The 24,527-nt window shown below is 43.0% G+C and overlaps 1 protein-coding gene across 10 annotated transcripts in view; it reads left to right on the forward strand.

Moving 5' to 3' along the window:
* The window catches only part of ELMO1 (engulfment and cell motility 1), a 520,853-nt gene that overhangs the window by 489,595 nt on the left and 6,731 nt on the right, over positions 1–24,527 (forward strand). For all 10 annotated transcript variants that reach the window (XM_045864408.3, XM_054505224.2, XM_045864407.2 and 7 more), the window contains 3 exons: positions 7,224–7,331; positions 14,436–14,518; positions 24,190–24,267. In XM_045864408.3, the coding sequence (XP_045720364.1) occupies positions 7,224–7,331; positions 14,436–14,518; positions 24,190–24,267 (269 nt within the window). The remainder of the gene's footprint in view (positions 1–7,223; positions 7,332–14,435; positions 14,519–24,189; positions 24,268–24,527) is intronic.

The raw sequence follows: 24,527 nt of genomic DNA on the forward strand, positions 1-24,527 counted from the left end.
TCCACTGATGTCTAACTAGAATCCTCCAGAACGTAATTCAAAGAACTCAACTTAACCTTCTGGTCTACTTTACTACAAGTCTTCTTCCCTTTCTAGGCTGAAATGGATAAGATTCTACTAGAATAATCCTGTTTCTAGATATAATAATGACAGTCTTTTGGCTAAAGAAGTATCAGCCCATTATTTGCCAATTTTTCCCATTTTCTAAAAACGAATTACCTAATGAACAAAAAAATATTAGCACCTAGATTATAAATTTATTAGTTAAGCTCCCTAGGGAGCCTAGCCATCTGTATTTAATATAAAATCATCCTTCTGGGGGCGCCTGGGTGGCTCAGTTGGTTAAGCGACTGCCTTCGGCTCAGGTCATGATCCTGGAGTCCCGGGATCGAGTCCCGCATCGGACTCCCTGCTCAGCGGGGAGTCTGCTTCTCCCTCTGATCCTCCCCCCTCTCATGCTCTCTCTCTCTGTCTCATTCTCTCTCTCAGATAAATAAATAAAATCTTTAAAAAAAAAAAAATCATCCTTCTGGGTGCAGAAAGGAAGACCTTTTGGTGTTTGGTAAATGGATTTAAAATCTGGTGACTAGATCTGCGTGCATAAAAGTAGGGATTCAAAGCAGACTGTGATGAAATTGGTTTCCTGTCACCCCATAGAAACATTCCACTTAGATTTACACAGATTAATGAGGACATGACGTAAAGTCATTTTTTAAAAAGATTTTATTTATTTATTTGAGAGAGAGAGAGAGTGAAAGAGAGCATGAGCAGGGGGAGGGGCAGAGGGAGAAGCAGGCTCCCCGCTGAGCAGAGAGCCTGACAACGTGGGGCTTGATCCCAGGACACTGAGATCATGACCTGAATCCCCCAGGCGACCCTGTAAAATCATTTTAATCCCTTCGAAAGAGGTGCACTTCCACAGGAGCTCTCAGAAGGGAATAGCCACGTGCCCTCCCAGGTTAAAGAGCAAGGACTCTGTGAAGGAATGGCAGCCATACTCCGTTAAAACTTGTTCAACAGTGAGTCAGATACAGATGAGCCGATTTAAGTATTAACTGTACAGGGGATAATAGGAAAGAGCTTTCTGTCCCACAGAACCGGAAAGCGGGGGAGCAGACAGTCCTTTACCACACCACATTTGGACAGAAGACCCAAGTTAATACCTACCCATCATTCTCCCTGCCTCATGCACAGCTCTGCTACTTGGTTAGACTGATGGAGATATTCACAGATCTGGGTTTCTAGGAATTCTGGCCACACTGGAGAACTTGGAGGCAGTAAGTCATGTGAGACACCTCAAGTGGTATTCAAGTCTCTGCTTCCCCACTCGCTAGCTGGGTGGCCTTGGGCAACCTACTAGATCTCTCTATGTTCCTGTTTCTTCATCTGTCTAATGATGCCAGTTGTAAGTAAGGGTAGAGTGCTTTACACATTGTCAAACATGATTTAGTGACATTTAGCATTAATTTTAGCTTGTAGATCCTCAGAATATAGGTTTTTAAACACAGGTGGGAGAGTGGCAATGGACGTCACATACCAACCTCACTCCATTCTGTTCCCACCACAGAGTATCTAAGGCTCCTGTTCCGACTCCTTCACAATGAGATAGATTGCCTTGCTTCTGTGTCCCCTGGGCTTCTGTGGGACCGAATTCAGATGAAATTCCAGAAGTTGTCTATGGTAGGGCCATTATTTGCATCGTGAGAATCTGCAGGATCAAGAACTGCTCCGTTTTCCTTATATTTCAGAGATTAGAGTCTTTCAGAATCCTTCGTGTTGAATAGTCTTGATAAGAGCCCAGGGCTACACATTGGAGTGTCATTACAAGAAATGATAGCATGAAACTTTTGCTTCTCATTGAAAACGTTGTCCATTTTGTTGGCCAGCATCCCTTCTCTAAGCACTAACACAACCACCTTCTCTAAGCACTAACATGACAGACTTAATTTGGAACTCGGATGTGAGCAAAGCATGTGCCCCGAGGAACTAGCATGCTTCCGTGTCCCTGCCAAGGGTGATCTACCTTATCTCGGTGTCTCCACTCAGAAAACCTAGAGCCAAGTGGTATATTCAGGCATAGTAACCAAATGAACCCTCGTTAGGAACAGGCTGTTTCTTCCTCCACTGTTGATTGAAATTTTTGTTTAATATTTAATTAAACCTTATCATAACTCATTTTTATTTAAAAAAAAGGGATAAATCAACACATATTTTCAAAGGAAGAAAATCCAGTTGATTTTCAGGGACAAAGCACTTTCCAGTAGCTCAAAATAAGAGATGATTCTTGTTCTCAGAAGGTGGAGCGAGCAGGAGTGGACAAGAGGGGTTACCGTTAATGGGAAAAAGAGGAAGATGCTAATAGCTGTGAGCCAGCTCTGTGCAGGATGCCGAAATGTTTTAGATAATAATTAACATTACGTAGCAAAAGGGGAGTAGGGATCTCTAAGGTTCTTACAGCTTGGCCGAGGCTACTTAGCTGATGTGTGAGGGCCAGGTGTGGAGCCCAGGTCTGTAAGACTCCAAAGCAGCAGTTAGGCCAAACCATTTTTAAAAGGATTTGGGGTTCTGGAGTCATCTTCTGTTGTGAAAGGAAGCAGCAGTCTTCAGGGAGACAGAATCCGGAATCAGAACACCATCTCGTTCTAAAGATTATCCAGTGAAATGAGGAAGATTTGGAAGGCAGGATGGCCTCTGTCTCTATCTGTATTCATTGTCTTCCTTTACTGGACCAATAGAGCAATCTCATCAGACGTATCTCATCACTCAAAGAAGACATTTCCCCTTAAAAACATTGCTGCATCCCTTGTGTTTTATGACTTGGGAAGCTTCAGACCTAGGCAGGAGAAAGACCTGAGCACACTAAAGATGTTGCACATTTTAGGTTAACCTAGGAAAGCTCCAATATCCTAATAGAAGTGCCCTAAGATTTTACTTTAGTAAAGGCCACCTGCTTCCCAAACACAGGACTCTCAGGGCCCCCTGGGCCAGCAGCCATTTGCCCCCCGAGTCCCCGACAGAGCCGATCAAGACTCCGTTCTTGCCGTGCCCTGTGCCTCACTGACCCTCCCAGCATTTCACACTCATGGTAGCTAGTATCCAGCTTGCTGGGCCCCCCTGCAGTCCCACTGGCCAGTCCCAAATGTGCGTCTAGCCTTGGTGCTAAAGACTAACGGTCTTCTGTTGGATATAGCTACCTATGGCTCATTTAATTGAACGTAAATAAAATTTAAAACTTCTTTTCTTACTATTGGATAAGTATCTATGGAGTATTTCTGTCATAGCAGAAAGTTCTATCAAACAGTGCTGCAAGAATTACAGTTGTCAGTGGTTATTAGCTCCGTAATGATCTATGCGACATTGGGAATAGCTTTAATCAGCCCTGGAGAACTTCTTACCAGGCTTGTGAGCTCTGAAACCAGCTTTTCTCTCTGATCCTACACACACACACACACACACACACATGCATGCACGCCCACACACATGCACTCATACAGAGACAGACCGAGAAAGTGAAGCACAGAATTATCTCTATCTTGTCAGTTCCTGAATTTGGAGAATGGAGAAATGGTTATTAACGTGCTAACAATCGTAATTGACTGGAAGACCTCTATGTTAACTCCTGTTTATTCTTTAAATGCTAGTAAACAAACTTCAGTAATGTTCTCACTGCTTCCTGCTAATTGCTTTTAGTGACACAATCCACTCATTCATTGCCCAGGGGGATTGAGGAACTAGAAACATCATGCTGGGTTTTGAAAAGAAATACACATTTTTCTTACCATGAAAGAAACTGCAAATCAAGCTGCTGCTGCTGGCTGACATGGAAACTGCCTCACGCAACGAGCCGGTGTGTTTTCTTGCTCAGAACTGGCCGCTCAGCTCTACAGCAGCTCCCCCTTTGAGACAAACACACACAAGTTATGATCCTCTAAACCTTCCCAGAGCTAATGACTCCAGCCCCCATCCCGAGGAAGATACTGTCATGGCATCCACCCCTTTGCTTATGAGTCAAAACAGCCTCCCCAAGACTTTCCAGCCCCTGTCTCCAGTGTTCTGTCATCCATCCAAGACTTCCTGTTTGATGGGGAGGAAGGAACGGAGCAATCCCTTCCATTAATGACATCCAGATCTTTTTGCTCTCTCCCATTTTAGTAGTAGCCTGAGAAAGAGAAACTCATATAGGGCATGAGAGGGGTTAGCCAGAGGAAATTCTGTCAGCTGTGCCCCAGATATCGATATGCCAGGGTTCCAAGAGGCCTTTGGTGTTTCTTTTCAGTAAACACGCACCGCAACTTTGCGAAGACAGTGGTTGCTTTGCCTCCAGGAACCGTGATAAATAACCACCGTCCTCTCATAGTTTCTGAGTGGAAGAATACGCTGCACAAGAGGCCTTCCCTATTCCTAGTTTTCCCTGCAGTCTACTCAGAGTTGCTGAGTCCCTGTGCCTGTTTCCTAAGCCTGGGAGACAAGTGTTTCCACCATGTTTCTCTCAGTTGCCACCAAGAACCAAGGGAGCTCCTCATCCTTGAACTTCTTGGCTCTGTCTCTCATGTCTGCCTTTCACCCTGATGAATTTGTGCTGTACCCAGCAGAGTTCCATGTGCATCGGGCACTCTGCAAATATTCACTGGATAAGGAAACGTCCCTTGAAAGCATATGCAGCAGAAATTTTTGAAGTCTTACAAACAAATATAAGTTGTGCATTTTACTTCACAGTATATCTGCTTGATCCACTTAAATTTTGTAATGCTCCCCCAGTATCCTGAGAATGAGTGATCTTTGATTGCATCATATTGGCCCTTGGGTTTTAGGTTACTACCATTACCCCTGGAGCTTATCCCAGCTTAAGAAGTGAGGGGTCCCTGTAAAGAACAGGTTGGGCCCTTACTCAGAATAAGACCAGCGTGTCCCAGTGCACAGCTCACTGACTTCCTTGCCGGCTTTCTGTGACCCTTCAGTTACCCACTTAGCTAAAAATCCCAGTGCTGAGGTATCAGGGGAAGGAAGCTTCATAGTAAATCTCTCCAGCTGGCTTTGTGCAGTCTCCACAGGGCCCCCAGGAGCACTGCTGATGCTCACGACCAGAGCACCGCCTGCTCCTTTGGAATTCACAATTCCTATTGTGCATCACGAGTCCGATTCCCAAATGTGTTCTCCTCATGGAGAACTGGTGATTACATGTTTGCCTAATTGAAATGACTGTAGATTATTCAGGGAGTAACTTTATTTTCTCCCTTTGAAATAGTCTCCCAGGAAAATGACCTGTGTTATATGTGTAGATTTAACATGATTTTAAAAATTGAGCAATGCCAGGTGTTACCCTAGCCATCAAATAACTTTTCCTTTCCTCTCAAATTTTTCCAGCAGAGTTCAGATTCTTTTTAAATTATATGGATTGCCATATTCTGACTACATTAAAGAATTCTCAAACCCTATTTATAGATGAGGAAGATGGGAATCACAGAGGCATTTCGCTTTTGTGGATCAAGTTTGGGCGTTTTCTTTGTTCGTTGTGTGGTTTTCCTTCCATTTTTAACACTTTCTTTTCTATTAAAAGAGTCCTAGTTAAGACATAAGTTTTGCAGTGAAGGTAATTTTAGATAGGAACCCACTTTCCTTAGGTGTTATGGAGTACTTTCTAATCAGAGTAGTTTGAAAACAATACATTTGTAGACACAGTAATGAGGTGACTTGACCAAGGCCACCATGTTCGCCAACTACATGACTGTACAGAGGGGCTTACAGGTCATGGATGCTTTCAAGGTCATACATGCTTCATGTCTTAAGTGTTTTGACCAAGTCCCCTTGGGTCCTCATATATCAATTTAGCCAACACCAACTGTGCTACTCCTATGTGCCAGGCACTGTGCCAAGGGGTTGGGATAGCGTCATTATGAAGACAGGGGCTGTCATTAGAGAGCCCTGGCGTCTCCATACTGTCTGGGCTCATGAGTATCCTGAGTCCTCTTCCATCAGTAATTATTCATAGGACACCTGCTAGGGCAAGTTGATTCCCTAGGGTTTGTGGCAAATAATGAGAAATACCAAGATGCTTCACATGGGGGCCCCCATAATCAAGGAAGATGTTGGGGCAGCTAAGAAGATGGGGAGAGTCCCTTCAGAAGTAGTAATCAGAAAGGGCTTCCTGGAGGAGGAGGCATCTAAGCACAGCCTTGCTTGAGTGCTTCACGAAGATTGCTGTCATAATTTAAGCTCTTTATAAAAGTGTTTTTTGCCTCCTCCTTCCTACCTCACAGGCTTATTCAAACATTTTTATTACATTTCAATGCAGAGCAGGTTAGGTTGAGGGGGTTATTTGTAAGAATGACTCTAAGGCCCTGATCATGCCTATTTCTTTGTTTTTGTCTTAATTTTTTAATTTTGTTTAGTTTCAGGTTTACAACATAGTGATTCTATACTTCTATATATTACAAAATGATCACCACAATAAATGTAGTAACCATCTGTCACCATACCAAGTTGTTACAAGGTTACCAATTATATTCCCTATGCTATGCATTACATCCCCATGTCTTACTCATTTTATAACTGGAAGACTGTATCTCTTAGTTCCCTTCTAGTCATGTCTATTTAGAGAACTAAACTCTAGGAATCGGAGAGGAGACGATTGGGACTATCCTCATTCTTTGGATAAATCCCTGAATTATTTAGATGATTTTCTCATGAATTCCACCCCTTGTGTCTATCACTAGCATCCTAATAATTCATTCTTGGATTAATTTGTGTGTATTAGCCCCAGAGGTGGGGGTCTGGTGCACCAACTAAGATATGGCACACAGCTATCTCAACAGTCTTAACATCTTGGAGAAGAATGTGGAAGCAGAAGAGTTCCAAGAAAGCTGGTTTTTCTACATCTACCTCCCCACCTTTGCCAGGCTTACGTGGACAAGGAATAATTCCCATAGTCATTATAGATACTGATTAAATAAACCCTCTGGAAACTGCCACCTCAGAAAACCTGATGCCATTATTCCTGAAGGGTTTAATGACCTCCCGAATGGTTAGCAGGACAGTGCTAACTAAATATCAAAATCAAAAGGGGACTTATTACCCAGGGCTCTAGAATTCATTCCTTCCTGAAGACCTAAAATCAAATGCATTGCTTGTTCTCCTAGGCAAGACTCTTACGAAATAAAGATGTCGATATTTTTGGAAATCAGATTCACTTACCTTATAAATTTGTATGTGTTTTTTCCCCTCAGACAAATTTTGGTACTGTCGACTTTCACCCAACCACAAAGTCCTACACTATGGAGACTTGGAAGAGAGTCCCCAGGGAGAAGTGCCCCACGATTCCCTGCAGGACAAACGTAAGTGGCTCTCCTGTGTAGGAGGACTGAGTTTGGGTGGTTGGTTTAGCTTCCTGGTCACAAAATAGCATGCAGGAAAACTACCAACCCAAATTAATCCACTGGGCATGTCTCATCTTGTTGTAAGTCCCAGCCCGAGCATTCCCATCATGCACGAGACCCTGATGGATTATGGGTTTGGGGCTGAAGAGGGGAGGGTGCAGAAGGAATGCTCACATATCTTTCCTGAAAAATACAAACCTGGAGTTCAGACATCCACTTTTGCACCACTTTCCAGGTGCTGTTTCAGGGAGCAAAGACAATAGAAACTTGACTCTGTCAATTGTCTTTTTCTGGTGACCCAAAATAATTTCACGAGAGTCCCTACCACATTTATTCATTATAGTTTAGTGTATCCCATCATTATAATGCAGCGTTAATGGCAGAGAAGTAACTGAGACACTCAGAAAAATCTATGATCAGTTACATTCTATTGTCAGCAAACTATTCCCTGAAATACTTTGTATTTGTATTTATTTGCTGTTTCTGTATGATATTTTAACATGTATGTTTCCAAGAGCCAGTAATTTGCTAATTATTTTAGCCCAACACCAAACCAAGTTCCAGGTTTTTAGACAGTAATAAGTGTACAAATTAAACCAGGTATTATAGAAACATTAAACATTAAAATACACCAGGGTGATGAATTAATTTAGATGATAAATGAGATAAAATGGTGTCAGAGGATATCCCAGGTAGAGAACCCAAAGAGTGAGAAAACAGAAACACTTTTGAAGAGCTTTCAAAAGTCACATTGACCCTGCATGAGTCATATAAGCGTGTCCCAGACCAAATCCTTACCCCCAAGCCCCAGCGCCTTTCCGCTTGTCGCCCCAGGGCCCACGGAAGTCAGCTCTGGGCTGCCTTCCTTGCAGCCCGTGGCCACCAAAGGCAACAAGTAGCCACAAGTGAGAAGCTCCTGACACATTCAGACTCTGGGCTGACCTATCAGGTGGACAGCCTAGAACATTCTCTCTTCCTCCAGCATCAAAATGCAACAGTCTGGTCTTCATAGAGTCATTTAGTTCAGAAAGCGATCTTGTTTGCCATCATAGGAGCACGACTTCGCCGGCGCACATTATTAGCCCCGTTAGTGGGAGGAGCAGGAAATCAGAAAGGCATGAGTGCAGAGTCAGCTGGTGTCTGCATCCCTACTGTGGCAACATAACGAGGACTCTCCCTTCAGGTCTCAGAAAGCCTTGCCCATTCCACCATGGACAAGCTGGACCAGTGGTTCTGAGGGTGGTCCTTGGACCATGAGCAGCATCTCCTGAAAACTTCCTAGAAATGCAGGTTTTGCAGCCTCATTTCCAGTCCTGCTGAATGAGAAACTGGGTGTAGGGGCCGGCAATCTCGGTCTTCACAGACTCTCAGGCAATTCCAATGCACATTCAAAGTGAGAGCCCCTGAGCTAGATACTCTACTCTGCATGGTGATTTCCCAAAGTTGGCTTCACCAGTAAGTAAATATTTTAGAAGAGCAAAAAAAAAAAAAAAAGTGAATTGACAGTGGGTTGCCAACTTTTAATTTTGGCAAAAAAAAAAAAAAGTCTATTAAAAAATGAGATCTAACTAAAATTTAATATCGCATTCCTTTCATTAAAAAGGGGCTCTTGATCATGAAAAACAATAAGAAAGACCTGAAAGACCTAATCTTGGAATATAGGACAGTCCCGTCTACTAAATTAAATTAGCTTTATTAAAAACTCACAGCTGTGTCTTCATTTTCCTCTGTTTGCTATTAACTGGTGAAAAACTCACTGGTAAAACCTCCCTCATAAACTTAGAACTTTCCAGAGGTCAGCAATTTGGAATCACTGCTCTGCAGTGGTAAAATGAGGAGTTAGAAATTACTGTTGCTCAAGGCAACCAGAAGTTCTACACAAAATCTTCCATAGTCTCATTCTTAACCTGATCAGGAAATAGGGAAAATGGTCTGGGCAGAACACGAACACACACACACACACACACACGCACACACACACAGCTTGATTCATTTTTTTTCCCCATGTGGGCCAGTGAATTGGCTCTCCCACTCACTGGACATATTATTTATCCCCATTTTTATAGGGATATAACCCTATTATAGATAGACATTTGGTTGGCATTGTTTGCAGGTTTTATATGTAGCACTCCCATTCTAGCTGGTTCCGTTGCTTAGGAGATTGGGAGCCCTGTTCCTAGAGAATGTCTGAGCCTTGTAGGGGCAGCTCCTCAGCTTGCTGGCAAGCTGATACCCCCCAGCTCTACCAAGGCCTGCACCCCCAAGAGCCCAGGTGAAAGTGACTAGCTATAAACCCGGAGTGCCAAAGCCAGGGAGAAACAGCTTGCCAGGGTGGTCGCAGAAGAGCAAGGCCAGATCTGCAAATCTCCAGACAGCTTCTGGTAGTGGCCACGGTGATACTGGTTCTGGGAAAGGGTTACAATGGTCCCTTCTGACAATGGCTCCAAAGACTCTAGCTGCCCCTTCTTCTGCAAGCCAGTACCTGAGTTCAACAGAGCTGCTCCATCACCAGGTTATCTCCATTGCAGGATAAACCAGGAATGCATACCTGTACAAGTGTATGCACGTAGGAGGGTGTGTGTGTGTGTGTGTGTGTGTGTGTTGGTGAGATAGTATCTGGATGCGCGTATGAGCCAGGGAGGGCGTGTATTCATGTAAGAAGTAAAATGGACCTAGTATGTGCCTGGGATGAGCAGGCCTCAGCTTAGGAAACTTAAGTTGACTGCTTCGGACCTGTCACTGGTTTGCATTTAATTCCAATTCCGCATTCTGCCCATCCTCTTAGAGCCCTTAGAAGTCATAAACCTCATTCCACTAGAAAAATGAAGTGTTCCTTTAATTAATATCAAGTGCCATTGCTCTTGCCATGTATGAGTGCCCTCTCCTGAGACCAAGGGGGAAGTTGTCTTCTGCCCCTCGAGTTAATCAGTGCTGAATATTGAGATATTGATGAATCAAAGAGTGTAATTGAATCTTCTTAATACAGAGAGGGTGAGTAGAAATCGAGGGCCTCTCCCTAGCTGTCATCACCCCAAAAGGTTTAGAAAATCTCTTCTCGTATTACTTCTGTTTGGCAGGAGATACGGCCCCACATCCCAATCACCACGTTTACAGGATCTCATCGTCCCCACTAGACACTAGACTCCGCGGCTTTCCAGCCGTGCCCCAGGCCCCTCAGTGCCGCCCTTTGAAAGAATCTAGGCCAGAGCTCCTCACTCCCACATCAAAGGGGCCAGGGAGGAGAAGGCTCACCCCCTCACAAGGCGATTAAGCCTGTTACAGAGGATGAGAGGAGCAGCTGAGAGAGCAAAGCAAAGTGGGCAATTTGGGTCACCGAAGCACCATGAATAATTCAGGTTCCTTGACCTACAGAGACAATTAACTTTGATTATTGATAACGAGAATAATTACGAACAACATTTATTGAGTGCTTACTATATGCCAGGCACCGTGCTGAGAGCTCTACATAAATTACCCTCTCACCAACCTGGAGAGGTAGACATCATTGCCCTTCTTTTACAGACAAGGAAACTGAGGTACAGAAGACTTTTAATAACCCATGGTTAGTAAACAGTAGAGCAGAGATCTCTGCTACCATCTAACTCCATAGCCCCAGCTTTTAACCACGACCCTGCACTGCCTAGCTGAAAAGCCAACAATGATCCCGCTCCAGCGTTAGGACGTCATTCTTGGGGCAACTCTCTGACACAGCTGATGCCAGAGTTCCACATTGCAGACGAGGACGGTTAGGCTCCAAGCACTTCAGCCCAAGTGGAACAGATCCAGTGGTGGATCTAGAATTCAAAGCCAGTCCGTGACTCCAAAGGCACAGCCCCTCCCACTGCTCTGCGCTGCCAGATTAGAGATCAGATTCTTCATGGAACTGTGCAGGGGTGGGATCTGCCTGTCCCTCTTCTGTATCACCACTCACAAGAGCGTCTATGGAGCAAGTGCTCATGGCTTACTAGCTACTTCCTGAGGTGCTTTCTGCCTCAGTTTGGCTCCCAGTGGTGAAAGCTTAAACTTATTTTGGTGGCCACACTTCCTTTTTCAATTGTATTTTTGTTTTAAATCACAATTCCAGTTCCTTCCACAGATACTAGCAGTTGAAGAGTTTCCTGGAGTGTCTGAAGTGATCACCACATGTTCAGCATGATTTGGGGTGCTGACACCTTCCAAACATAGGGAGAAGCCATGACCAAGCAAGAGAGCATATAGAGTAGAAGAAAAAACAGTCCCAACTCTGTCCCCCACTAACAAGATGACATTGCATAATTTACTTGCTCTCTTTAGGCCTCAGTCTTCCCATCTGTGAAATGGTAGTATTGAATGAGATTGTCTCAATCTGGCTCAAACTGAGAAAAGGATTGAAAGAAATGAAGCCATGCCCCAAGGATTTAGAGTGGGGTGTAGGGCGCCAGCAGGGACCCTTTTATTTCTCCTATCTCTGGGCACCACTTCTTTATACTGCTCCCACATAAAAAGAGCCTAATGGAAACACCAGCCTGACTTGGAAGCAATCAAGAGCCCTCTCCTGCCTCCTCAGAGTGTCGATTCAAGAGATAGGAGTCTGATTCTGCTCATGGGAATAGAAAGGATGCATTCTAGCCCTTCTGATGCCTAATCTTCCAGTGCATCTAGAGAAAAACTATGCAAAGAGCAACCTTTAAAAGCCACACTGTATTTTTAGAATTTTGTGTTTCCTCTTAGCCATAATCCTGTGAGTAATACAGCAGCTTGTCTCCTGACAGGGGACAATACATATTAAAAAACAGAATATGTACTGCTATGAGCAGGGCGGAAAAGTGCCTTTTCTCCCCTAAAGCCTTCTCATTAGAGATTCTGAAGACTACTCCCACCATCGACTTTTGTGTTCCTCTTGTCCCGTTCCATATGATGGGTTTTCAAAGCCAAAGGGTAACTTAGTATTTATAGATTGTAGAAACTCTTTCTAGTTCGTTGACCATGTTATATATCATACAACAAATGACGTTTTTTGCAAGGTACTTGTGACTCGAACTCCATCTGAAGCTTGAGAAGGCTTTTGAATTGGTAGGTTAACTCTTTCACAAATTCACTTCAGTGGTGGAGGTCCAATTGAAAAGCAAACATGGAGTCAATCCAATTTCCTAAAGTGCCTCCTAAAGTACCCCTCCTGGGGTAGTGATTAGGCAACCAGACTGACCACTGAGGGGAACAGGACTGATTATTGGTTATAAAAATGGATTTCAGGAGAGCTGAAGGCCGTGAGTGGTCAAAAGTAGGTCCAGGAATTATAGAGACCCTCTATAGGAAGATGCCAATCCAAAGGGGCAGGGAAGGCATCCAAGGTAAAAGATCACACTGCTCACGGTAGGCCACATTGCTGCATTATGCTGCAGGAACAAACAGCTCCCAGATCTCAGTGGCTTATGACAAGAGTGTATTTCTCACTCACATTATGTAACTGGCATGGGCCATGGAAGGACTGCTCTACACAGTCCCTCAGGGACACAGCCAGTGGCTGCCGTGCCATCCCATAGCTGTGCATCTGGATGGAATGTGTGGCCTCTTCAGTTTCTGAAGAGAGGCTGATGGACGTGGACTTTTTACTGCTTCCTTCAAGAAGAGACATGAATGCCATTGCCTCTCACATTTCACTGGCCAGACCTAATCATGTGGCCCCACCTCACTGCAAAGTTTGCTGGGAAGTGTAGTCTTCCATATGCCCAGAAAGAGGGGAAAACCAGATATTGGTCAGCACAAGTAATGCCTGCCAACGCGATCTAGAATCAGGATTTCAAGATGAAGGAGCAGATGTGGTGGAACAGATTGCAGGGAGTATGTGCCGAGATTCCTGGAAGAGTTCATGACAACCCCACTTGTCTCTAGGGTTAGAAAAAGCTCTAGGGCTGTCAAGATTTGAACAAAGTCTTAGCAATTTTAGGAGACCTGGAAAATGTTAGCTTTAAAGGGCCTTCCTGTTGCATCATTTTGATATTCTATATGTTTCATAATTTCATCTTCATCTAAATCTCTCCCCCACAACCCAATTCTTCAGTAAAAGTATGTGAACCTTAATTATGAAATCTCTCATCATCTTCATCATTAAGGGAGTCTAAGGCATTGATTACTCGAAGTTTCTGCAGATCCTAAGTGGGCCCCAGGATTCGCAGTCCCTTGTGGGACTACAAGATTAGGGATTGGAGAGGGACAGGTGACTTCACAGTTTTAAAAGTGTGGTTCCAAGCCATCTTACTGCCTTCTCTTTCTCACATGATCTTGACAGAAGTTTTAAATGCACAAACCTGTCCTCGTCTTTTATCTTCCTCCAAGTCTTGAGTAAGACATGAGATAACATCATTTTATCTAACTGCATTATTCTCAGGATCTCCAAGGTAAATACCAGTTACCATTTCCCTACCAGAAAAGAATGTTCTCTTTCTTTGAGTTTACTTCCGTTGTCTGTCAACTAGGGATTAAAAAAAAAAAAAAAAAAAAAAAACCTATCTCACAGAGTTGCTGTGAGAATTAACGAGATGGTAGAGAGCGAGAATTTGGAGAGTGAGTGTTCAGATCCAGATCGATTTTTTTTTTTTTTTTTTTTTTTTTTGGTAAGTTTGCTTCTCCTCATTATCCAAAACTCAGGAGCTAATAGATCCAACTACTGTAGCAAGAGATAGCAATGTGTGCGAAGCACCTGGTGTTCTTTCTGGTAGCAGGAGCTAGTACAGTATTAGTACCGCTGGTCGTAGTATTATTACTGCTGATTCTGATACCATCACTTCTACACAACAATGATGGGTTTTCCTAGGGATTTGTTTTAGTGAACCAAATTCTGCTTGTGAACATAGATTTGTCTCCCCAGGGATGCTTTTGAGCAGAATATAAGAATCCATTTTAGCGTCTGGCCCTGGGATTTTGCCTGACGTCTCTCTCTTTTTACCTCTTTTCTTTCCTCGTGTTGCAGTGGTTTGAGGAATGACAACTGTGTTCGCAGACTCCGCGCTCAGCCCTGCTTCTTTCCTGACATCTCAGTTCTCCCACGGTGTAGTGACTTTCATTTTCTCTTCTGAATTGCAGTGCCGGTGGCAGATATCAAAGCTGTGGTGACGGGGAAGGACTGTCCTCATATGAAAGAGAAAGGTGCCCTTAAACAAAACAAGGTATGATTTACAAATTCTTGCGAAGAGTGCTATCTGCACAGTGCAGTCAGCGACTGTGGGGGGCCCAGCCCCGCGTTACTAGCAATGCGCGTGTACATGCATGCGCGTGTGTGTGCGTGCATGTGCTATCGCACGTCACTTACCCAGCTCTCCTTTTTCCTTCCCTGACTGCTTTTATATCCCTTAGGCTTAGGCTTTCACCAATCACTTTCAAATCCCTGCCTCCCCCACCTCTTCCATTCTCTCCCTTCCTGTCTCCTGACAACGCTAGGGATTGCCTCCCCACTGTTGTCACCCAAGCCACCCTCAAGCCTTCTCCCTTCATCTCCATCCGTTCTCTGGGCCTCTCCTAGCCGCCCATTTATGTTCGTGTTCTCCCTTCCCTGACTTCCACCTCAATCTCTTCCATTTTTCTCCTGCTGTCCTTACCTCCTCGGTAGCCTCTCTGGAGTCTCTGTGAAGCCTGGGAAAGGCAGAGACCAGAGGATTCAAAACATTTTAGAAAACTTAAGGGCCTGATAGCCTTCAGTGTCATGGAAAGTACTGTGAAATAACTCAAACCCAGCTTCAAGGGGAAAATTTCCCCAGAGGTGAATATTGCTTAAATCCTCTTCATATCATAATAGTTTTCACCCTCCCCTCCTAGTTTACCAACCAGCTGTTCATCATAACAGCCCGGGTTCCATACTAGAGGGTGTGGGAGGAGACACTAGCTGAAAAGATGAAAGAATTTCCTTTGCCCCCACTTTGCAGGTATTTGCCTTTGGAAGGGCCACCAGAGAGCCAATTCATTGTTTCTACCTCTCGGCATCTTGTGATACATAGTACCCCTCCATGAACAAAATTATCTAGATTGATCTGGGTGCTGCAGCCACTTTGGTACCAAAAATATCCCATAGATCTGTTGTACTGTAAAAGTACTATTTAGGAAGATAAAGGGGAGCAGATACAGCCAAGAAGGCTGATAGCAAAATCATTGCTTCCTAAGTCACATAAGTATAACTCACCTCAACTCTGTGTGAATTCCTTCTTTGTCAAGCCTGTCACAGCACCATCATATAATGCATTTAACTGACCAGCATAATGATATAAGGGCATGCCTCAGAGTCTGTGGGTCACCTGTTACACAGCATTTCTCTCTTCTTTATGATATGGGGAAACAGGGATGGTACCGCTCATCAGATTTCAGATGAGCATCCTTAACTACACAGCAAGTTCCCAGTCTTCATGGTTTGCCTCCTCTACCACCTGATATGCAGAGCACAGTCTCAGGGAGCACTGGCTCTGCTCAGCCCCGTGGTTATATAACACTTGGAGCTGAGCAGGAAATTAGCAGCAACAAGAGTTTATAACCCAGAGAAGGCCAGGAAGGGTGTAGTTTGCAGCAAAACAGACTGCCAAGACTCATGCACTCTGAGTAGGGATAGAGAGAATTAGGTAAAATGCATGTGGAGAGACTGGTTTCAGTCCCAACATGGGAGGCGCTTGGGAATTGTCACTCCTATCCTTGTAGTAAGAAGAAACTGAATAAAGTGAAAGCCAACAGTTTTCTTGGACCTACCAGGGAACTGAGGTTGCAAGGCAAACTGCCACCATGGAATCTGGAGAGTCAAGTGCATCCAGAGAGCCACAGCCAGATCTGCCCACCCGGGGCAGAATCCACTGGAGCTATAAATCGTAGGATCACTTAAATGACAATTCTGATTAGTTGCTGTAGGCTGAGTGTGGGCTAGTGTGAGGGTGAAAAACTTAGGGTTTCAGTCTTCTAAGGGGTGGCATACTTTCATGGGCTTTACCTCCAGTAACCCTAGTGGATTCTTACAGTGAAGAACTGAAAAGGACCACCCCTCATGTCTCTGGCAGGGGAAAAGGAAGAGTAATCATGAAATATGCCAGAGCCTTCTCCATAACAAATTTCTGTTCTCCAGATCTTTTTACTATCTAGAGGAAGAGAATTTCTCTCATTTTATCTCATTTTAGCCTTTCTGTCTCAACTGTGGGGTTGGGGGTTGAGGGAGACATAGTCAATAGCAGTCAGAGCCTCAAGGAAATTGGTAGGAAACTCTGCAGCCAGGAAAAAGGAGAGAGGGTGGGAGGGGAAGGGGAAGGCTATACCATTTGAGAAGGTGACAGCCAGAAGATACAGAGCCCCTAAAAGATGAAGACTTAATTGGCAAATTAAATGCTATTCATCACCCATATCCTACCACCACACTAATAAGACTCCAAGATAATATAACAGTCGATCAGGGCTGAAAGTTCTGCAAGACATAAACTCTCTCTGAGGAAGAATACTTAGGGAAGCCCAAAGTCAATAGAGGAGACAAAAACAGGGACACTAGAGGAATTTGAAGCCTCTGACACTTATAGCTACAGCAAATATTAAACATATCCCAATTCCTTGTGAGATTAACATAAATCATCACCATAAGGGTCTATATATCTCACTTCCTATTGCCTGACATAACATGTCTGGATCTCAACAAAAATTATAGGCATGCCATAAAGCAAGAAAAAACAGCCTGAAGAAACAAAGCAATCATCAGAACCAGACTCCATTATGACACAGATGCTGGGATTATCAGACAGAGAATTTAAAATAACAGATTATAAGTGTTTTAGGCTCTAATGGAAAAAGGAGACAACCTGAAAGAAGAGATGGGTAATGTAAGCAAAGAAACAGAAACTCTAGAAATGAATCAGAAGGAAAGGCTATAAATAAAAACATTGTCACAGAAGTGAAGAATGCTTCTACTAGGTTTATCAGTAGACTTGGCGTGGCCAAGGAAAGGATTAGTGGCTTAAAGATGAGTCAACAGAAACTTCTAAACTGAAACATAAAGAGGGAAAAAAATGAAAACCCCAAAGAACAGAGAGAATTGCAAAAGGTATAACATACGTATAATTAGAATACCAGACCAAAAAAAGAATGGTGCAAAAGAAATATTAAATCAAGAATGGCTAAGGACAGTCCAAAATTAATGACAGGCATAAAACCACAAATCCAGGAAGTTTAGAGAACACTAAGCAAGATAAATATACAAAAAAAACAAAACAAAACACAAAAACCCACCCACAACACTTAGGCATATCATATTCCAACTGCAGAAAACCAAAAACAAAGAAATAAAAGGAGACATTCCCAAATCCATTATTATATAGGGATTTCAACACCCCTCTGTCAGTAATTGATAGATGAAGCAGACAGAAAATCAGTAAAGATATTGATGACTTAGAACAACACCATCAGTCAACTTGATCTAATTACCATTAATAGAAAATCCACCTGACAACAGCAGAATACACATTCTTCTGAAGCTCACAAGAGACATTGACCAAGACAGACCACATTCTAGGCCATAAAATATATCCTAACAAATTTAAAAGAATAGCAATCATACAAAGTATGTTCTCAGGCCAGAGTGGAGTTAAGCTAGAAATCAGTAATAGAAAGATAGCTGGGAAATCTCCCCAAATATTTGGAAATTTAAGAATACACTTCTACGTAACCCATAGTTAAAAGAAGTCTCAAGAGAAATTACAAAATAAATTAAATAGAGTTAAAATGTAACATCAAAATGTGCAGGATGGGGCAAAAGCAGTGCTTAGAGGGAAACTTACAACATTAAACACATATATATTAGAAAAGAAGGAAAACTTAAAAATCAATAAATTTTCCACCTTACAAAGCTGGAGAAGAGCAATTTAAGCCTAAAGCAAACAGAAGAAATAATCAATATTAGAGTTGAAATCAGTGAAACTGAAAACAGGGAAAATCAACAAAAGCAAGACTTGGTTTTTGGAAGAGATTAATAAAACTGATAAACTTCCAGCCTGACTAACCAAAAAAAAAAAAAAAAAAAAAAAAGAGAGAAGACACAAGTGACCAATACTGAAACAGGGGTAGAGATGATGATCTCATTTGAGCATATATGTGTGGGTGGATTGTGGCCTTCCTGTGTCAGACTCCTCTCCCCATAGAGACCAACAAAACAGAGTAAATGACATTTTTCAATCTATTTTTTTTGTCATGGCACTCATGGAAAATTGGATAGATGGATGAATGGATGGATGGATGGGGCACACTGCTATAAACACAGAGATATGATAGCAAGTGGAGGCTAGTCCCGGGTATCCCCTGGTTAAGATGTTCCAGTCACCCCCAGCTCTTCCAGGCTACCTTGGGGGCTGAGACAGGCAGTATCTCCACCAGCCTGGTGCTTTCATTGCATACACATGAAAATTGTTTGTTTTGCAATGTTTTGAGTGTTCATACACCTGGTTCATCAGGTAAAACATCAAAAGGCAGAAAGGAAACCCATGGTTCTAAGAATTTCCTTCCTCAGTCCCCCGTACCCACACCCCTTCTCCTAGTACTCCACAGGCCTGCTGCTCCCTACCTCTGAGACTTCTGGTAGAAAAGGGGATATCTGCAGCTTGAAGGGAGAATTGACCAAAATATGTCTACAGGAGGTCTGTTGGTACATGGTAGTGGGCAGTAACCAATGTGTGTTGCTGGCTCTTCAGACAGTTTTTCCAACTGGAGGGTAGGTTCTGACATTTTGTGCCATGAGACTTTGGTTAGTTTAATTGCTGAGCAAGGCAAACTGACATTAGCATCCTTAAGGGAGACACTTTGTTAATAGCAATACATTGGTAAATGACAGGACTTCTCACTCATTCAGCATCTGAGATGCAGGGCACTGTCCAAGGTCCTGGGAATAGAAAAAGGAAAGGAACCAATCTGACCAGATTTCACTGATACAGATAGGAATGTATTTGACATATCAGAAGCTTCCATCTCACCATGTCCTAGAATCCAGCTTTTATTTTTCCAGAGTGATTCATGAACCTGAAATAAGAAGCAGATTATACTAGGAGCTGATGTTCTAGCATCATCTTGAAAACTCTGGTCTTAACCCAAAAGCCTTTTGTTGAGATTTACTTCATTCATCATTCATACTCATATGAGATTGAGTATCTTCTTTCTATCAGATCTGTGCCAGGAACTGGGAATTCAAAGATAAATACAACCTGGCCCCTGGCCCTGGGTGTCTAGTAGATATAAGACTTATGTGCCAACATGCAATGATAATCCAATGTTGTCTATACTCTGGGACATTTATTTTTTTAATTTAATTTAATTTGATTTGATTATGTTATGTTAGTCACCATACAATACATCATTAGTTTTTGATGTAGTGATCCATGATTCATTGTTTTCATATAACAACCAGTGCTCCATGCAGTACGTGCCCTCCTTAATACCCACCACTGGGCCAACCCATCCCCCCACCCCCCTCCCCTCCAAAACCTTCAGTCTGTTTCTCAGAGTCCATAGTCTCTCATGGTTCATCTCGCCCTCTGATTTCCTCCCCTTCATTTTTCCCTTCCTTCTCCTAATGTCCTCCATGCTATTCCTTATGTTCCACAAATAAGTGAAACCATATGATAATTGACTTTCTCTGCTTGATTTATTTCACTTAGCATAATCTCCTCCAGTCCCATCCATATTGATGTAAAGGTTGGGTATTCATCCTTTCTGATGGCTGAATAATATTCCATTGTATATATGGACCACAACTTCTTTATCTATTCATCTGTTGAAGGGCATCTCAGCTCCTTCCACAGTTTGGCTATTGTGGACATTGCTGCTATGAACATTGGGGTGCATATGGCTCTTCTTTTCACTACATATGGCCCTTTTTTCTTTTTTTCTTATTTTTTCTTTTTTTCTTCTTTTCACTACAAAACTCTGGGACATTTAAATACAGGGAGAGCCCAGGAGACTTGAGAAAGACTCCCAGGGGCAATGATGTCTGAGCTGGGTTTTGAAAAGGAATTGCTAAGTGAGAGGAAGACTTTCTAGAAAGAGGAGAGAGTATGTGAAAAGGCACAGGGTCCTTCCAACATATGAAAGAACATCCTCTGATTGAGAAACATTGAATTCAGAGTACAGGACTGAGAGACAAAAGACCAGAGAGACAGAGGACCGAGAGAAGAAAATGAGTTGGAGAACTATTGGCTGATAATGTTAAGACAGATTGGGGCCAGAAAGTTATAGCCGCCCAAAGAAGGCAGTATCCTCTATTATTATGTACTACATGAATGAGTAATTTTTGCCTTCTAAAATAGAAACTCAAACTCATAGATCTATAGATGAGCAGCAGTGTATTTTAGCTATGAAATCTACTGCTATGCCTATGGCCATATTCAGCACACTCACATGCCAAGTTATATCCTATGTCTTTGCCCTCCAGACAACCTGAATAGATGGTGGAGAACCAACATAGTTCAAGGGAATGCTGGGAAAAATGGCCAAATGAGACGTGTCACCCCAAAACAATATAAGGAATGGCAGCCAGCGCTGAATACTGAAAATATGTTGCATAAAACTCTACTCTTGTATTCAATCTGACATTTGCCTGCTGGAAAATGGCAGTCCCCAAAACAAAGTGCCATCCATGTCTAGAGTTTCTCTGAGCCTCTCCTGACCCAGCATGCCTTGTCACTGCACGCAGGCCCAAGAGTTGAGGATGGGGTCAGAGGCCCCAGGGCATGGTTGAGGGGTGGGATGTTCAGATTCTCCTGCCTCCTCTATCCCCAGAACTCTCCCATCCCGGGCCTTCCTCCACATGCTGAGAGATGTAAATTAATGGAATAGAGAATGAAAATAGGAGCTCCTGAACATTATTTTTCATGGAATTAAATCCAGAGGGAATAAAGGACCTTAGGTCGTGAGTAGCAAAGCCCCAGAGCATCAGATGTCTGAATGCTGTGGAGTGTGACGAAGCCCCTGAGGGGGACACTGCCCCAGATCCATGACTCCTCTTCTACCACCTCCTGGCACCTCTATCCCTCACAGACGGTTTGGACAGGTGGCAGCTTCTGGAGTGTTAGTCTGAGAGGTGCCATCGCTCCCAGCTCTGTAGCCTAGAAGAGCTGACCTCCACCAGTGACTCAATGACAACAAGCCAGGGACGTCAATAAAACTCATTATAGGCGATAGCAGCCTTTAATGCAGGCATGTGGATCAGAGAATTAATTCCTCCCACCCCTCCCAGGCAGCTTTGGTGAAATGAAAGTGGGGATTGACATTCTCACGAATTTCCCATTTCCTGCCTGTGTTTATCAGGAATCTAGGTCATGACGACTCCGCTCCTTCACGTCCTCATTGGTTTGCGCTTTAGGAAGGCAAAACCCAAAGTTGGCAGGCTCCCTCCTTTCTCTTCCTTCTCTGTGCCTCTGCAGAAGAGAAAGTGTCACAAGGACAGCCACATTGACACTCTGGCCTCAGGTGACCTCAGCACCTAGTCAAGAGGCTGTGTCTGGGCTCTGGTTGTGTTCACCCTAGCTGTCATTAACAAGGGGATGAGCCGTGTGACTGCCTCAGCAGAGTGCCAGTTGTCCAGCGTCAGCCCAGAAATCCGTTCGTGAATTTCACCTTTTCCTAGTGACCTCCAAAGGTCACCTAGGGCTGTCACCATATACTGACTGGTCATTCATAGCAAAGCCCATCCTCTCCTTTCTCCCCAATCTCTCAAGCAGGAGTCAGTTTTCCTAATGAATGACACTGAGATTAGTATGAAATCATCATTTATATCAATGTTCCTAATCTAAAAACAATCTTTATGAATTAATGAGATCAGAGCTTAACATTTTATTGAAAAAAGTTTTACATTTTTTAAAAAAAAAAAATAATCACCTCTGATCCCAGCCCCTTAACATAATTATTTTCATTTCACCTTATTTGCCTCCAGTCTCTGTCCACAGGTAGTCATTGTTCATAATTGTGATCAGTATATAAATAATGTTCATTTCTCCTGCTTCTTTTCACTTAAGATCAGATCTTCATAACTATCGTACTCAGTGGCTGGCTGAATATATTTCTCTGCTAATTTGTGATTTCTTTAATGGTTTACCCAAATTGGGGAAGACATTTATTTAGTTCTCATGTTATATTCTTATAGGTAACAATGTATATGGAATTTGCTTGCTTTTTGATTTTTTAGGAATAATCCCAGTAATGGGATCCCTGGTTCTTGATATGGATTGCCTGTTTTTGCTTTTTTTTAAAGATGACACCAATTTATGATGCCACTAGTAGGGCCCATGACAAACTAAAAGACCCAAGAGAGATGCTAAACTTAATAGAAAAAAAATGTTTTTGTTTGTTTTGGTGAACTCTTTTTTTAGTATTATTGATCTCCACTGGGCAGGCCTGAATAGAGGCCCAAGGAAGAAGTAATGAAAATGAGGAGAGCGGTAGTTTGCAGAATAGCTCCCATTCCTGACTCGGCATTCTTTCCTTCACTTGCTCCTGTTTCTGGCAGGGTGAGGAGGCTGTAAGAGCTTGAGACACCAGTAGGTCTAGGCCCAGAATAAGAGCTACTCCCTCTTAATGAGGGGACAGCTGGAGGCAAGTCAGACACAGACAAACCCCACGAGAGCCCAAATAGCCGGATGGTTGACTGTGTCAGGAGAGACATCCAGCTAATGCTAGGCCTTCAAGTGTTCACTTGGCAAGAATTCTTTAACCCATTTGAAATTCTGAAATCTGGAGGCACTGACCTCATCTGTTTGCCTTCCATCTTCTTTCTGGGGCATTCTTGCTGTGAGTTACTGGCCAAAGGCAAATCCTCTGACAAATAGTAAGCAGAGAATGATGTGGAAAGACCTGCCCTCTTAGGAAATTATGCAGTATGTGTGTGTTGTAACAATGCAGAGCACCAATATGGGTACACTTGGCCCTTTCCCTCCAGATTAGGAGCTTTTAAGGTGTTGAGATGTGCCATGACTGTCTTCTAAAGTTTGTATCCCACTAACTGCTCAAACCAATAGAATAATCATTGTATCCAATAATGTACAGCACATATAATTTGAGAAGTGTATTTTAACATACATATTAGACATGACATTTAGTGTCTCAGCCAAGGTCATACAGCTACAGTGCAATGACAGTGTCACTTAATCCTTGGCCCTTTGGGTCTGGCTCATAGCCTGCACTCAGTAGACGCTCACCAATGAATGAACCCACGTATTCTAACATTGGGCCCTTGTTTCTCCTTTATACTCTGCAGCCTCTGGATAACACCTAAGTTTTATGTAGCCTTTGCTCTACAGTACTTCAAAGATTAAAGGACCTAAAGATAATGAGTTCATCCACAAGCCTCGTTGGCTCCCATGTAGCTTCCATATTTTAGGAAGTTCATACCTCTATGGACATCTGTCTGTTTGGGGATGATCAAAGATAGAGCAGCCCTTAATCTGCTGGTTGGGGAAAAGTTTACGATTTCTCAGGTCTCCCTGGACCTGGAAGGGAGGAGCTGAAGAAAGAAGAGTATCATGGCTTTGGGGTTATATGGCTTTGGACAATGATTTAACTTCTCCAAGCTCCTTCCCCTAAAAGAGGAATGATCACACTTGCTACAAGGACTATCTTGAGAATTAAATGAGTTGGTTCATGCAGACCCTCCCCTAAACAGAAGGATATGTGCTGTGAACCTTGATTTAAAAAACAAAAACAAAAAAAAAAACGCCCCTTCCTCCCATCAGCCTCACTGCTGCCCCCATGTCTGCACTCACTCCATGTTCAGTCTGCAGCCATTTATAACTGCAGAACGAATGTGCCCCTTTTTCCTCACTGTGGTGTTTTCTCTGATCCCTTGTAGGAGGTGCTTGAACTTGCTTTCTCCATCTTGTATGACTCAAACTGCCAGCTGAACTTCATAGCTCCTGACAAGCACGAGGTAAGGGTCTCAGTGGGGTTAATTTGTGAGACAATGTCACTTTTTTTTTTTTCCTAGAAAAACAAGCAAGAGAGAAATATTGGAAAGAAATTTCATTAAAAAAAAAAAAAAATCCTGCCTAAGAAAAATCATGAACAAAGGAACATCTCGTTGATTTGGTATAGAATGGAAACTTTTTTAAAAACCACCAGTTATCACAGATTCAACCTCTTACTAGCTTGACCAAGAGTTCATGGTGATGAAAGAGAATGAACAAATGC

This window comes from Mirounga angustirostris, unplaced genomic scaffold (genome assembly GCF_029215605.1).
Source record: "Mirounga angustirostris isolate CCGP_5_RB_7025 unplaced genomic scaffold, mMirAng1.0.hap1 SCAF_12, whole genome shotgun sequence".
In the NCBI taxonomy this organism is placed as follows: domain Eukaryota; kingdom Metazoa; phylum Chordata; class Mammalia; order Carnivora; family Phocidae; genus Mirounga; species Mirounga angustirostris.